General features: G+C 50.0%; 1 protein-coding gene across 1 annotated transcript in view; it reads right to left on the bottom strand.

Moving 5' to 3' along the window:
• The window catches only part of CPNE9 (copine family member 9), a 952,981-nt gene that overhangs the window by 87,902 nt on the left and 849,481 nt on the right, over positions 1-15,598 (bottom strand). The window contains exons 9-11 of the mRNA XM_086939381.1: positions 11,823-11,926; positions 7,806-7,910; positions 3,897-3,938 (exon numbers count right to left, since the gene is read on the bottom strand). Coding sequence (XP_086795507.1) covers positions 3,897-3,938; positions 7,806-7,910; positions 11,823-11,926 — 251 coding nt within the window. The remainder of the gene's footprint in view (positions 1-3,896; positions 3,939-7,805; positions 7,911-11,822; positions 11,927-15,598) is intronic.

Below are 15,598 nucleotides of genomic sequence, written 5' to 3' on the forward strand. Positions count from 1 at the left end.
TGGCAGACACAAACACAGCGACTCCACATTCCACAGCAACCAACGGCAGACGGAAGCACCAAACACTAGAACCAATGCCACAGTAACACCACTCTCCATAGCAACCAACGGCAGACACTGACACAGTAACACCACTCTCCAGAGCAACCAACGGCAGACACTGACACAGTAACGCCACTCTCCAGAGCAACCAACGGCAGACACTGACACAGTAACGCCACTCTCCAGAGCAACCAACGGCAGACACTGACACAGAAACGCCACTCTCCAGAGCAACCAACGCCACTCTCCAGAGCAACCAACGGCAGACACTGACACAGTAACACCACTCTCCAGAGCAACCAACGGCAGACACTGACACAGTAACACCACTCTCCAGAGCGCCACTCTCCAGAGCAACCAACGGCAGACACTGACACAGTAACACCACTCTCCAGAGCAACCAACGGCAGACACTGACACAGTAACACCACTCTCCAGAGCAACCAACGGCAGACACTGACACAGTAACACCACTCTCCAGAGCAACCAACGGCAGACACTGACACAGTAACCCCACTCTCCAGAGCAACAGCAGACACTGACACAGTAACACCACTCTCCAGAGCAACCAACGGCAGACACTGACACAGTAACCCCACTCTCCAGAGCAACCAACGGCAGACACTGACACAGTAACGCCACTCTCCAGAGCAACCAACGGCAGACACTGACACAGTAACACCACTCTACTGACACAGTAACGCCACTCTCCAGAGCAACCAATGGCAAACGGTAGCACCGCACACTATAGGAATCAATGACAGACACTGACACAGTAACACCACAGACCATAGCAACCAAACGCAGACACTGACACAGTAACGCCACTCTCCAGAGCAACCAACGGCAGACACTGACACAGTAAAGCCACTCTCCAGAGCAACCAACGGCAGACACTGACACAGAAACGCCATACTCAATAACACCCAATGGAGGACAGTAACACAATAACGCCACTCTCCAGAACAACCAATGGCAGACACTGACACAGTAACGCCACTCTCCAGAGCAACCAATGGCAGACACTGACACAGCAACTCCACATTCTACAGCAATCAAAGGCAGACAGAAGCACCACACACTATAGGAACCAATGGCAGACACTGACATAGTAACACAACTCTCCAGAGCAGCCAATGGCAAACACTGATACAGCAACTCCACATTCCACAGCAACCAATGGCAGACAATAGCACCACACACTATAGTAACCAATGGCAGACACTGACACATTAACACCACACTCAATAGCACCCAACGGAGGACACTTACACAATAACAGTAACACTGCACTCCATGGTATCCATTTGCCGATGGTGACACAGTAACACAACAGACCATAGCAACCAATGGCAGACAGTGACACAGTTACACCAGTCTCCATAGTACTAACGGAGGGCATTGACACAGCAAATACACACTCCATAGCTACTAATGGCACAAACGCAGAACTAGTTTATTTAAGTAGAACAAACATGTCTCTTAAGTGCTTCAAATACATTACAATGCAAGCAAGTGGGGACTGCAACACAGAACTGCAGCATAGTGCATAGTGGGGCGGGATTCTCTTGTGATTTGCATTCCGTGCAGTAGTGCATTGCTAAGGTACGGAGAGCAGGCGGCTGCCCTGGTGAGACTGCTGCCTACTTCTCTGATGCAAGCATGTTTTGTTTGGAAAGTATCTTTGTCCACGTGGTCCTTTGAGCACACTCAAGGATTTGCTGACAACTGTGAGGTGTAAACCAGTGTTTGCATTCGGCAAAGATTGGGTCTGGCTGTTGTCATCAGAGCTCGTGATGCACCTTTAGTACACCACAACTTGTGAATTACACACACAAAATCTTTGTGCATGTGTTAAAGAAGAGTAATAAACCAGCGTTGCATCAGGGTTGAGTGTGTGCACAACTCACAACCAGCTCATACTGTGCATGGTGACTATGTAACAATTGCGTAGTACTAAATGCAAACAGCAGGATACATTCCGACCCTTGACCTTGCTGGTAGGTCGCTCCCCCACCACACAACTCCGCCTGTGTGTCCTGATCCTGCCCCAGCTGCCGCTACTGTAGAAGTTGAGGCCCTCCTCCACCCGCAGGCTACCACCTGTGCCTCATCCCTGGTGGCCAGTGGTAGGCCTTAGGTTTGTATCACTGTCGCTGAGTCCTAAGAGGATGGGACCACCACCAAATCGTTCACAAGATGTGCTCTTTGTTTTCAAGGCATCTGCTTGATCCTCCCCTAGGTTAGGAAGGATCCCAAAATCATCATCTCGCTCACTGCTTGCTATACTTTCATTTTCACTTTTGTGAGATGACTATATGCATTTCAGCATGTGAAGACAGAGATACTTGTTATTTTATCAAAAGTATATGAGGTCTCTGTTTTATTAATTGGGAGTCCAACGGAGTGAAGTTGCGGAATTCACTGAGTTTTTGTGAATTCCGCCCAACTACGCCCACCATTATTTTTTATGCATGCCGATAGTATATACTTTTTGCATTTTTTTATCTTTCTAGTTTGTTATATTACGATTGTCGATTCAAGTTATGCAGCTTGTTTCATATTTTGTTAAAATGTGTTTATTGTTGCAGGTTTTGCTGCATGTTGGTTGTGTACATTACATGTAGAGTTTCTCTGTGCCTACTTAGCAGCAGTATGCATGCCAGGTTGTATATTTTGTTGCATGCTGATGGTAAACATTGCATTGGGAGTTTCTATGTGCCTTGTTAGCTGCAGTTTGCAAGCTAACACTGCGCACAATGTTGCATGTTCTTTTTGTATGTTGATTGTGCATATTACTTTGGGAGTTGCTCTGTGCTTCGTTAGCTGCAGTCTGCATCTTGATGCTGCATATCATGTTGCATGTTTTGTTGCATGCCTGATGGTGTTTTCGTTGGGAGTTTCTCTGCGCCTTGTTATCTGCAGTTTGCATGTTGATGCTGCACATCATGTTGCATGTTTTTTTGCATGTTGCTGGTGTATATTACATTGGGGGAGTTTCTCTGTGCCTTGTTAGCTGCAGCACGCATGTTGGCGCTGCATGTTATGTTGCATGCTTTGTTGCATGTTAATGGTGTGTATTACCTTGGGAGTTATTCTGTGCCTTGTTAGCTGCAGTATACACACATGCTGACATTACACATCATGTTTCACGTTTTGTTGCATGCTAATGGCGTATATTACGTTGGGGCGGGTTTCTCTGCGCCTTATTAGCTGAGGACGCATGTTGCCGCAGCACATGATATTACACGTTTTTTGCATGTTGCTGTTGTATATTACCTTGGGGGAGTTTCTCTGCGCCTTATTAGCTGAGGACGCATGTTGCCGCAGCACATGATATTGCATGTTTTTTGCATGTTGCTGGTGTATATTATCTTGGGGGAGTTTCTCTGTGCCTTATCAGCTGAGGACGCATGTTGCCGCAGCACATGATATTGCATGTTTTTTGCATGTTGCTGGTGTATATTACCTTGGCGGTTCCTCTGTGCCTTATTAGCTGCAGTACGCATGTTGACGCTGCGCACCATGTTGAATTTTTTTTTGCATGTTAATGGTGTATATTACGTTGGGAGAGATTCTCTGTGCCTTGTTAGCTGCAGTACGCATGTTGAGTTGACGCTGCACATGTTTTGTTGCATGTTGCTGGTGTGTATTACGTTGGGGGAGATTCTCTGTGCCTTGTTAGCTGCAGTACGCATGTTGAGTTGACGCTGCACATTATATTGCATGTTTTGTTGCATGTTGCTGGTGTGTATTACGTTGGGAGAGTTTCTCTGTGCCATGTGAGGTGCAGCATGCATGCTGGCGCTGCGCATCATGTTGCATGTTTTGTTGCAATAAGCTCGTGCCGTTACCTGCCCGTTCGGTCCCAGTCATACACGTCCACTTTCACGGTCCTGAAAGGCAAAAGCCACATATGACGACAGAGTAAATCACAGCTGGAATCTTAACGTTCCACAGCCCATGCATGTGCATAGCGTGGTCTGACTAGTGTGGCATGGGAAGGACTCGCCCATGATCTGCATGCAACAGGCTTGGATCTTTGTGATGTTACACTGTGTCTGTTGAGCCCCCCCTTTCAAGGACATCCTTGCATCACACAGGACTTTGACTGACGCCTGCGGCCACTTGAGGGAAGGGAAAGATTCTTACAGGTTTTCTACATGCATGGCAGGGTAATGTGACATGTGTCTGTTTCTTAAGGGAGGTATTTCCAGGGCTTCAGTGGCATGTATGAGCTCCATGTGGAAAAATATCATCTAAAAACAAAAACAACAATAATAAACACAAGTGTTGAGTGGAAAAATAAACACTACACAAGTATCTATGGACACACATTTTCACCCTTTTAATGACATTCCATCTCAAATAACTTATTTGATGATGTTGAAGATGCCACCAAACTACATGGTGAACCATTTGTCGACAAACATGGACGGATTCTAGGCGCAGGATGCATGCATGTAGCATGTTATCACAGCCTCTGGCCTGTCTAACCCCAGATGCACTGACATGGCGCGTGGCACGAGGGTGGCATGTGGTGAACACACCTGAGCGGCTCCATGGGCGTGGGATTGTTATCTGATTTACTCTGCTTGATTGTAAATGCAGGAATGACGGTGGCCTGCATGGGACAGAAGACCTCTCTCTGGTGGGAGAAGTGGGAGAAGCAGGAATCGCAGTGCCACAAGACAGTCACGTTGGCAACAACCCTCTAGGCGCTGCTGCGGGGGTTCTTTGCGGCCTGAGGCACTCAGCTCCAAGGACCTGCCTGCACTTTAAGAAAAGTTTCTGCTGGGGGAGGAGGCCATTGCTGTGTCTGTGATTGTTGAAACAACTACAAAGGAACATGCCATTCCACCGCACTGTAATGGTGGGGGTCACCCCCATTTGCACCATCTAATTGTGGGGGTCGCCCCCATTTAGTAATAGTTCTTGCCTGCATTTGGCAATGGTTTCCAGAAGGCCCTGTTCCTAAAAAGTAAGTCACAGATGTAGACTTTAGTGGTAAATCACAGATGTGCTATCTATGGGGGTGGGGAATGCACCTTTGTCCATACTCAGGACTTTTTGACTTTAGAAGACTGGTTGCTGATGCTATTTGGATGTTCTCTGTTTCTCCACGATTGGCAGAGAGAACCACATGTGCCTGTAAAGTGCCCAGTGACGCCTGCAGGGGGCACTCTACCTGCCTTGCAAGAGGGAGAGCTGACGGTCAACTGCATCCCTCTGGGGCCAATTTACAAAGGCGTCTTGGAGTGCATGGAGTAGACGCCAAGGGCCATATTACACGGTAAGGGTGCACCGTCCATGTTTGCTTTGGGGCGCACCTTTAGGTGGGTGCGCGGGGTGCAAACTGGGCGCAACTACTATTAATGCAGCGCTCCCCGGGGCAGATTCAAACTCACTCCAGTTCAAGATGGCCCCCTGATGGAAGCAGAAGTCCACTTCCACAGTGACGGAAGCTTCCTGTCTGCACTTTCAAGAGGGACAGATATGCCCCACAGGTGGGTACAGCGAGAGATTCACCTGCCTGCAGGGAGATGTTTGGTCAGAGGCCTATTGGACCCACTTTCCCATCACCAGAGACATATGCTGGAAGGGGGGGGGGGGGGGGGTGAGTGTGCAGAGTCCCCCCCCCCCCATTTTCATGGGGTCATGAGCCTATGAAAATGGGGGCACACTCTTTCAGGCCAGTGCTGGCGTTTGATTTGCACCAGCGCTATTTGTATTACAGAAGGGGCCACGCAAAGGTCAGTAACTTCTTGGTGGCACCAAAGTGCCCAGGAGACACAGAAAGAGGGTGCACACAGCTGTTGCGCGCCCAGTGCACCGCCTGTAATGCGGCCCCCGCAGTGTGCTTTTATGTTCTCTTACATACCCTTGTGAATTCACTCCAAAATATGTAAAATGGGAGTCAAGTGGCCGTATTCAGGGACTGTGCATGTACAATTATCACAAACAGAGCAGATTCTGCCTTCTTTCTGCTTTTACTACAAGGGAGCTGAATCTTTTGAGCCTAATTCACAACAGAGTAACTAAAGGACTACTCCTGTAGTAAATACCACTCCTTGTACTCCTACATGCATTTGCAAATCAACCCCATCCAGTTAAAGTACAACATTTGCCACTGCGCATCAACCCAACCGCCGCAAGAATGAAATGGAATGAATATGAAAAGTGTAGAATCTTGACCCATTGGGGGTGGAGGACAGGGGCAGAAAGCTGGCTGCAGCCAAGGGCCCGGGGCTCTCAGTTCCGGGGAGATATAAAGTGAGATCTGTTTATGTTTAAAGTCCCTTACAGAGGTCCGTACGCGCTGATTCCTCTCTGGGAAATTATTCCACACCGAGGGCCCGATTCACAAAGGTAAACTTAGATCTGAAGTCTAACTTAAGACCTGAAGTCTATCTTAAGACCTAAAGCCTAACCTTTGACCTGAAGTTTAAGTTTAGACCTGAATTCTACCTTAAGACCTGAAGTCTAACTTAAGACCTGAAGTCTAACTTTAGACCTGAAATCTAACTTAAGACCGGAAGTCTAACTTACGACCTGAAGTCTAACTTAAGACCTGAAGTCTAACTTAAGACCTGAAGTCTAACTTAAGACCTGAAGTCTAACTTTAGATCTGAAATCTAACTTAAGACCTGAAGTCTATCTTAAGACCGGAAGTCTAACTTAAGACCGGAAGTCTAACTTAAGACTGGAAGTCTAACTTAAGACCGGAAGTCTAATTTAAGACCTGAAGTCTGACTTAAGACCTGAAGTCTAACTTAAGACCAGAAGTCTAACTTAAGACCGGAAGTCTAACTTAAGACCGGAAGTCTAACTTAAGACCGGAAGTCTGACTTAAGACCTGAAGTCAAGTCTAACTTAAGACCGGAAGTCTGACTTAAGACCTGAAGTCTAACTTAAGACCAGAAGTCTAACTTAAGACCGGAAGTCTAACTTAAGACCGGAAGTCTAACTTAAGACCTGAAGTCTGACTTAAGACCTGAAGTCTGACTTAAGACCGGAAGTCTAACTTAAGACCTGAAGTCTAACTTAAGACCGGAAGTCTAACTTAAGACCTGAAGTCTAACTTAAGACCTGAAGTCTGACTTTAGACCTACAGTCTAATTTTAGAACGGAATGCTAAGTTTAGAATTCATGTCTGAGTTTACCTTTGTGAATCAGGCCCTGAATCTTTGGCTGCCGTCTTGTCCTGGCAGTGCCCTCACCCCGTCCCCAGCCTGGCCCCACGTGGACACTTCACTCAGAGGATAAGCAGGCATCTCTGCCCAGCCTTGTGGCATGGCCTGCCCGGCTCCCATCTCTGCCTGCGTTGAGCTGATGGACAGCGCTCCGGGGAGGGAGGAGGGGCCAAGCTCTGCATGAGTGACGTCTGGCACTGACAGGGCACCGCTGGGCCCTGGACAGCATGTCACACATATCACTGTGCGCGGAGCTGGCATGGCGCATCCAGAACAGAGCCTCGGGGATGATTGGCACAGGTGGGCTTTGGTCTACTGAAGCGCACAGATGTGAGACAGGCGGTTGGCATGGAGCGCTCCTGACTGACAGGAGGTCAGACCACTGGAGCTTGGCTGGCACCGGAAGCGCACATGCGGCATGATACTCACCCCGCCACCGCGCGTGCCAAGGCAGATGGCGCGTGGCGTGCGTGAACCCTCTACCACTCTAGCTGTGGCTGATAGAAACAGCCCAATCTGCTGGGGGCCCACAAGGACCTGGATGATGGGGGGAGAAGGAGGGAGGCTGACCTGTCGAAGTCCCCGTTGCACAGGGCTCTCACGGGGATGGTGAACGGCTGCCACACAGGGTTCAGGGTGTTCTTTATCACTTCCGTCTTGTGGCAGATGGTGAATCTAGGGAAGACACAGAGGCAATGTCAAAACACAGGCAGGTGATAAAGCAGCACATTCATCCTTTTGTGAAGGCAGGAACATTCGACCAACTGCAGTGCAACAAATGCGAGACCTCGAGCCACCTTCTTGTCAATTTCTGGCCACATGAGTAAAAACACAGACCTTTTATATCTGGGGTCTGCCTTCACAGCTGTCTAACAACCTGTTTCTTACAATATACATAGGATGAACTTTGGGACGGCCCCCTTCAGTCATTGGCTTTCTTTGGCAGGCCTCTTTCAGCCAGTGGCTTGTGAGTTTGTCAATCATGTCTTGGTTCAGCCCAGTGGAGTGTTTACTTCTCACCTAATGCTATTGGCTGTTTGGGTGTATCCTTCCGACATGAGTGCATACATTGAACTGAATGAGGAACTTCTTGACAACTATAGTGCCATCTGCTCATTCCTTCTGGCTCCCCCATGTGTCTCGCTAAATGTGATAGCACTCTTGTGTTAGCACATTAAACCCACCTCTTTTGGTGTAACCAGTGTTTGTTAGTTTTGACATACTGCTGGGCTCTCCACCTGTGTCTCTAGAATGAGAGTGACTGGTGCCACGATGCCCAAGCATGGTGCCAGGGTGCACTGATCCTAAGGGGCTCATTTATGGGCCCTTGCATCACTTTTGTGCCATTGGTGCATCACTTTTTGTGACGCACCAGTGGCATAAAAAATGCACCATGTTGCGTCATATTTATGAAGTGACTTATCTAGGTAGATGGGTCCCTTCTTATACCCCTGCGCTACATTATACCTGCACCAGGTATAATGTATGCAGGGTGGGCGTACCCCCACAAGAAAGGGTCGTAGGAGTGGTGCAGCAAAATCTATGAGATTTCACTGTGCAACTTCTAGGACGCCAATGCGCCAAAAACATACGCCTGCCTCATGGCAGGCATAAGCGTGAAGCAGGCCCTTTCTCATTGGGCAAGCCCCATGTGAAAGGAACATTGCTGGAGTTGCGTCATGCTTCCGACACAACCACAGCAATGCGGCACTGTTTGCGCCGACAGAGACGTCAGTAATACTGACATATCTGTCCTTCCTTGTGACATGATGCATCATACTGTAAATATGACGCATCATTGGTGTCGCAAGTAGGGCGCAAAGAGAAGTGGCGCATTGCTGCTTTCACGCAGAGATTCGCCTCCTCTCGTAAATGAGGCCCTAAATGTTTTGTAGACAGGGCTGGGAGCGAGCTTTGCTGCGGGGCACCGCGTGTGGACGCAGGTGGCGTTGGAGTACGAAGGACATGGGCAGCAGGAGCGCTCCTTGGCATGTGATCTGCTATCACTCCCCCTCATATGTGTGCTGATGAATCTCTCCCTGGCATGTGATCTGCTATCACTCCCCCTCACGTGCTGATGAATCTCTCCCTGGCATGTGATCTGCTATCACTACCCCTCACGTGCTGATGAATCTCTCCCCCCGGGTCTCCCTTGCATGTGATTTGCCATCACCCCTCGAATATGTGCTGATTAATTTCTCCCTGGCATGTGATCTGCCATCACCCCTCTCATATGTGCTGATGAATCTCTCTCCCTGGCATGTGACCTGCCATCACCCCTCTCATATGTGCTGATGAATCTCTCCCTGGCATGTGATCTGCCATCACCCCTCTCATATGTGCTGATGAATCTCTCCCTGGCATGTGATCTGCCATCACCCCTCTCATATGTGCTGATGAATCTCTCTCCCTGGCATGTGACCTGCCATCAACCTTCTCATATGTGCTGATGAATCTCGCTCCCTGGCATGTGATCTGCCATCACTCCCCCTCCCATGTGCTGATGAATCTCTCTCCCTTGCATGTGATATGCTATCACTCCCCCTAGCTGGTGCTGATGAATCTCTCTCCCTGACATGTGATCTGCAATCACCCCTCACATGTGCTGATGATTCTCTCTCCCTGGCATGCGCTCATGATTGTCTCTCCCTGGCACATGCTGATCATTCGCTCTCCCTCGCATGTGCTGAGGATTCTCTCTCCCTGACATGTGCTGATGATTCTCTCTCCCTCGCATGTGCTGAAGATTCTCTCTCCCTGGAGTGTGCTGATGATTCTCTCTCCCTGGCTTGTGTTGATGATTCTCTCTCCCTGGCATGTGTTGATGATTCTCTCTCCCTGGCATGTGCTGATGATTCTCTCTCTCCCTGGCATGTGCTGATGATTCTCTCTCCCTGACACGTGCTGATGATTCTCTCTCCCTCGCATGTGCTGATGATTCTCTCTCCCTGGAGCGTGCTGATGATTCTCTCTCCCTGGCATGTGCTGATGATTCTCTCTCCCTGACATCTGCTGATGATTCTCTCTCCCTGGCATGTGCTGATGATTCTCTCTCTCTGGCATGTGCTGCAGATTCTCTCCCCCTGACATGTTCTGATGATTCTCTCTCCCTGACATGTGCTGATGATTCTCTCTCCCTGACATGTGCTGATGATTCTCTCTCCCTCGCATGTGCTGATGATTCTCTCTCCCTGGAGCGTGCTGATGATTCTCTCTCCCTGGCATGTGCTGATGATTCTCTCTCCCTGACATCTGCTGATGATTCTCTCTCCCTGGCATGTGCTGATGATTCTCTCTCCCTGGCATGTGCTGTTGATTGTCTCTCCCTGGCATGTGCTGCTGATTCTTTCTCCCTGACATGTTCTGATGATTCTCTCTCCTTGGCATTTGCTGATGATTCTCTCTACCTGGCATGTGCTGTTGATTGTCTCTCCCTGGCATGTGCTGCTGATTCTTTCTCCCTGACATGTTCTGATGATTCTCTCTCCCTGGCATGTGCTGATGATTCTCTCTCCCTGACATGTTCTGATAATTCTCTCTCCCTGGAGCGTGCTGATGATTTTCTCTCCCTGGCATGAGCTGATGATTCTCTCTCCCTGGCATGTGCTGATGATTCTCTCTCCCTGGCATGTGCTGATGCTTTTCTCTCCCTGGCATGTGCTGATGATTCTCTCTCTCTGGCATGTGCTGCAGATTCTCTCCCCCTGACATGTTCTGATGATTCTCTCTCCTTGGCATGTGCTGATGATTGTCTCTCCCTGGCATGTGCTGCTGATTCTTTCTCCCTGACATGCTCTGATGATTCTCTCTCCCTGGCATGTGCTGATGATTCTCTCTCCCTGGCATGTGCTGATGATTCTCTCTCCCTGGCATGTGCTGATGATTCTCTCTCGCTGGCATGTGCTGATGATTCTCTCTCCCTGGCATGTGCTGATGATTTTCTCTCCCTGGCATGTGCTGATGATTCTCTCTCTCTGGCATGTGCTGCAGATTCTCTCCCCCTGACATGTTCTGATGATTGTCTCTCCCTGGCATGTGCTGCTGATTCTCTCTCCCTGGAGCGTGCTGATGATTCTCTCTCCCTGGCATGTTCCGATGATTCTCTCTCCCTGGCATGTGCTGATGATTCTCTCTCCCTGGCATGTGCTGATGATTCTCTCTCCCTGGCATGTGCTGATGATTCTCTCTCCCTGACATGTTCTGATGATTCTCTCTCCCTGGCATGTGAGCTGCCACCGGGGCGTTGTTTACCCTCTCTCGACTGACCACAGTCCAGCACCTAATTCTGGATACCCCTGGAAAGAGGGGCCCCTTTAGCGCTTCCCAACCACTAATAATTCACCTGAGACAAAGACCCAGAGTGAATACATTCCGGAAGTGATTTCATGAGAGCACAAGACGGGCCAAATAACCAACAGAAACCAGTAACCACTGGATTACCCACTAACTGTGCGTTCCAGTGTAGCGTGCTACTCGGCGTACAGCGCTTCGCTGCCTTGCCATGGGTGGCGAGCGATATATAAATGCAATCACAATACAATGGATCCGTTACTTTTCAGAATAAAGTACTGCCCGCGGATTACTCACGTCCCGTCCTCGTTACTTCGGTAAAACACCAGGAAGGGGTCCGACTTGCCGAAGAAGTCCTTCTTGTCCAGCTTGTTGGCGCACAGCTGCATGGTGGCGATGTCCTGCAAGGAAGAGAGTGACATGTCAATGTCTGACAGGGAGGTGGCGTAACAGCTGCAAGGTGGCGATGTCCTGCAAGGAAGAGAGTTACATGTCAATGTCTGACAGGAGGTGGCGTAACAGCGGCATAGTGGCGATGTCCTGCAAGGAAGAGAGTGACACGTCAATGTCTGACAGGGAGGTGGCGTAACAGCTGCATGGTGGCGATGTCCTGCAAGGAAGAGAGTGACATGTCAATGTCTCACAGGGAGGTGGCGTAACAGCTGCATGGTGGCGATGTCCTGCAAGGAAGAGAGTGACATGTCAATGTCTGACAGGGAGGTGGCGTAACAGCTGCATGGTGAAGATGTCCTGCAAGGAAGAGAGTGACACGTCAATGTCTGACAGGGAGGTGAATGAATGAATGAACGAATGAATGAATGAATGAATGAATGAATTATACACTTGGTATAGGGCATGGCTACCCTAAGGCATCCCAGCGCTTTTGACCCAGGGCAAATCACCACCACTCATCGGAAAAGGAAGGTCTTAAGTTGTTTCCGAAACAGGAGGTGGTTTGGTTGAAGTCGGATGTTCTCTGGTAGATTGTTCCAGAATTTGGCTGCTTGAAGGGAGAACAACCGTCCCCCCATTCGGGATCTTTTGATCCTTGGAACTGTCAAGAGATTGAGTTCACTCGACCTAAGGGCTCTAGAGGGTCGATAGGGGCAAAGGAGTGGGCACAAGATAGCAGGACAGTTATTTGTGATAGACTTGTGGGCCATGCACATGGCCTTGAATCTTATCCTCTCTTGCATCGGGAGCCAGTGTAGGGCACGCAGGGCAGGCTTCACCGAGCTGTGTCTAGGTAATTTGACTAAAAGTCGGGCAGCGCAGTTCTGGACTGACTGCAGAGTCTTGATCGTGCCCATCGGTGCTCCAAGATAAAGTGCATTAGAGTAGTCCAGTCGAGAAAGGATCAAGGACTGGACCAGGAGACGTCTGGCATCCGGTGGGAGGAGGTTCAAAACCTTCCTTAGTACCTTGATCAGGCCAAAACATGTTGCGGCAACCTTCCTTGCCTGCACCTGAAATCCGAGACAGGGATCAAGCCAGACTCCCAAACTCTTGATTTGTTTCTTGGGGACAGGGGGGGAGACCCAGACAGCTCGGCCACCATGGATCGAGGTTCAAGGGGGCCTTGTACCCCATGATCATGATCTCAGTTTTTGTTCCATTCAATTTTAGAAATGAGGCTTCCATCCAATCACAAACCCTTGTGAGACAGGGGGACTGATTGTTTGTTGCAGAGGTCCCAGCCTCAGTTCTAGTTAACGAGACCACTAACTTAGTGTCATCGGCGTAGATGACCAGTTTAATTCCCCAGGGAAGCACCACCTCAGCCAAAGGCCTCATGTAGATATTAAATAAGGTGGGACTTAGTGATGATCCCTGGGGAACGCCGTAATGTAGGGGGAGCTGTCTCGATGTAACATCCCCTTCGAAAACAGAAAATGTTCTTTCTGCTAGGAAGGATTGTAGCCATTTAAGGGCCATCCCGGAGATACCGGCCTCGTAGACGGCGGATCAACAAAGAGTGATTTACCGTATCGAAGGCTGCGCTGAGGTCTAAAAGGACCACCGCCGCGCAGCCTCCTGCATCTACCATCTCCCTAGCTTCCTCCACTACAGCAACCAGAGCAGTCTCAGTGCTCTGTTTGATTCTGAAGCCTGTTTGAGTAGGGTGAAGTACTGCCTCATTTTCAATGAAGGCCGAAACGGCTCGATTTACATACTTCTCCGTAATTTTACTCAACCCTGGCAACAGGGAGATAGGGCGGTAGTTTGACCAATCCTCAGGATCTAGATTAGCTTTTTTTCAAAAGAGCCTTAACTTTGGCCTGTTTCCACAGTGGGGGGACCACTCCGGTGGAAAGCGAGGAGTTGATCACATCCCTCATGACTGGGACCACCACCTCTGAAACTTGTTTCAGGACGGAGGGCGGAGCCATGTCCGATGGAGAGCCTGACCTGAGATTATCCAAGAGTTTTTCTACTGTGGTGAGATCCATCAGGGGCAGAGCATCCAAAGTTGGTAAGGGGACCAACCGAGGAATGAACACGGTGGCGTAACAGCTGCATGGTGGCGATGTCCGGGGAAGAGAGTGACATGTCAGTGTCTGACAGGGAGGTGGCGTAACAGCTACATGGTGGCGATGTCCTGCAAAAAAGAGAGTGACATGTCAATGTCTGACAGGGAGGTGGCCAGAAGCGCCCTGCCTCAAGGCGCCCCGAGGCGGCCTGCCATCTCCGCCTGCGTGACCTGGGGCAAGCAGCCATGGCGGAAGGACACGACTGATGTGCGGTGACAGGGCAGCCAGGGCGGAAGGACACGACTGATGTGCGGTGACAGGGCTCCTGAGCAGCTGTCAGGCAGGCGAGGGGCTGAGGGGCGGAGGGACTCTCATCTGTACAGCGCTGTGAAGGGCGCCAAGCGCACCAGGCCTGATGTGTGCTGAAACTGGAGCGAGGCTAGAGGGGGGGGGGGGGCAGTCACGCCTCATGCTCCCGTGGCACCACTGACTCTGCTCCATCCCTACCGCACTTTCAGAGGCACTGGCCCATGGGGAACTCGCTCTGTTCGTTGTTGTCCATTCGTGGCTTTGCGGCCTTTTTACTTCACAAAATGCCTTCACTCTCACACAGCTTTAGTAATACATTATTTCCGGCCATCCATCATGTCTGTTGCTTCTGTCTTCTGTCGGACACAACACGTGGTTCAACCACTTCTCAATATTCCTGTTTGTCACTGACCTACTTCGTGGGTAAAATGTGCTATTATAGGTGTCCCTACATGGCCTCTCCTGGCAGCACTCTCAGCAGCGCGGCCACGGATTGTAGGGGCCGCTGGACAGTGCAGAAGGCTGGCCCTAGGGCGGTATAAGGGGGGCTGGAACTGCTGGACGCTAAACAAACTCCAGTATTGGTGGGTGGTGCGCCCAGCTCTGCTCTGGAGTAGAGCGAGAAGCTGTGACTGTGGGCACTATACTATGATTATGAGTAGCGAGGCGCTAGGGGGCAAAGGTACTGGGGCCAGAATCACAGATTCCAGCTAACTATTTCCAGTGGCGCAGCGTGTGTGTCATGGGCGATAATGCAAGCAAGGAAAGAGGGGCCCTAAGTGGGCATTAACATATATAATTAGGGTGCACTCGTGTACCCCGATGTCACTGCACCTGCTGCACTAATGACAGACGTCCCACTGCTTAATCAGCCCCCCAGTTCTTCACTCTACGTGTCTTTCCTTCTTTCCTCCCCGTCTTCATCATGCTCTCCTTCCTCGCCTTCTTCTCGGCCCCCTTCCTTTCCTTCTCGCCTCCCCTCTCCATCCATCTCATCACCTCCTTCCTCTCCCCTCTTCTCTAAAGCTTCCTTTCCTTCTCGCCTCCCCTCTCCATCCATCTCTCACCTCCTTCTTTACCCTACCGCCCTCTTCTCTCAAGCTTCCTTTCCTCCTCTCCTCTCCTCTCCACCCATCTCACCTCCTTCATCTCCCCCTCTTCTCTCAAGCCTCCTTCTCTCCTCTCCTCTCCTCTTCACCCATCTCACCTCCTTCCTCTCCCCCTCTTCTCTCAAGCTTCCTTTCCTTCTCTCCTCTCATCTCCACCCATCTCTCACCTCCTTCCTATCCCCTC

This window comes from Lissotriton vulgaris, chromosome 9 (genome assembly GCF_964263255.1).
Source record: "Lissotriton vulgaris chromosome 9, aLisVul1.2, whole genome shotgun sequence".
NCBI classification, from domain to species: Eukaryota; Metazoa; Chordata; class Amphibia; order Caudata; family Salamandridae; genus Lissotriton; species Lissotriton vulgaris.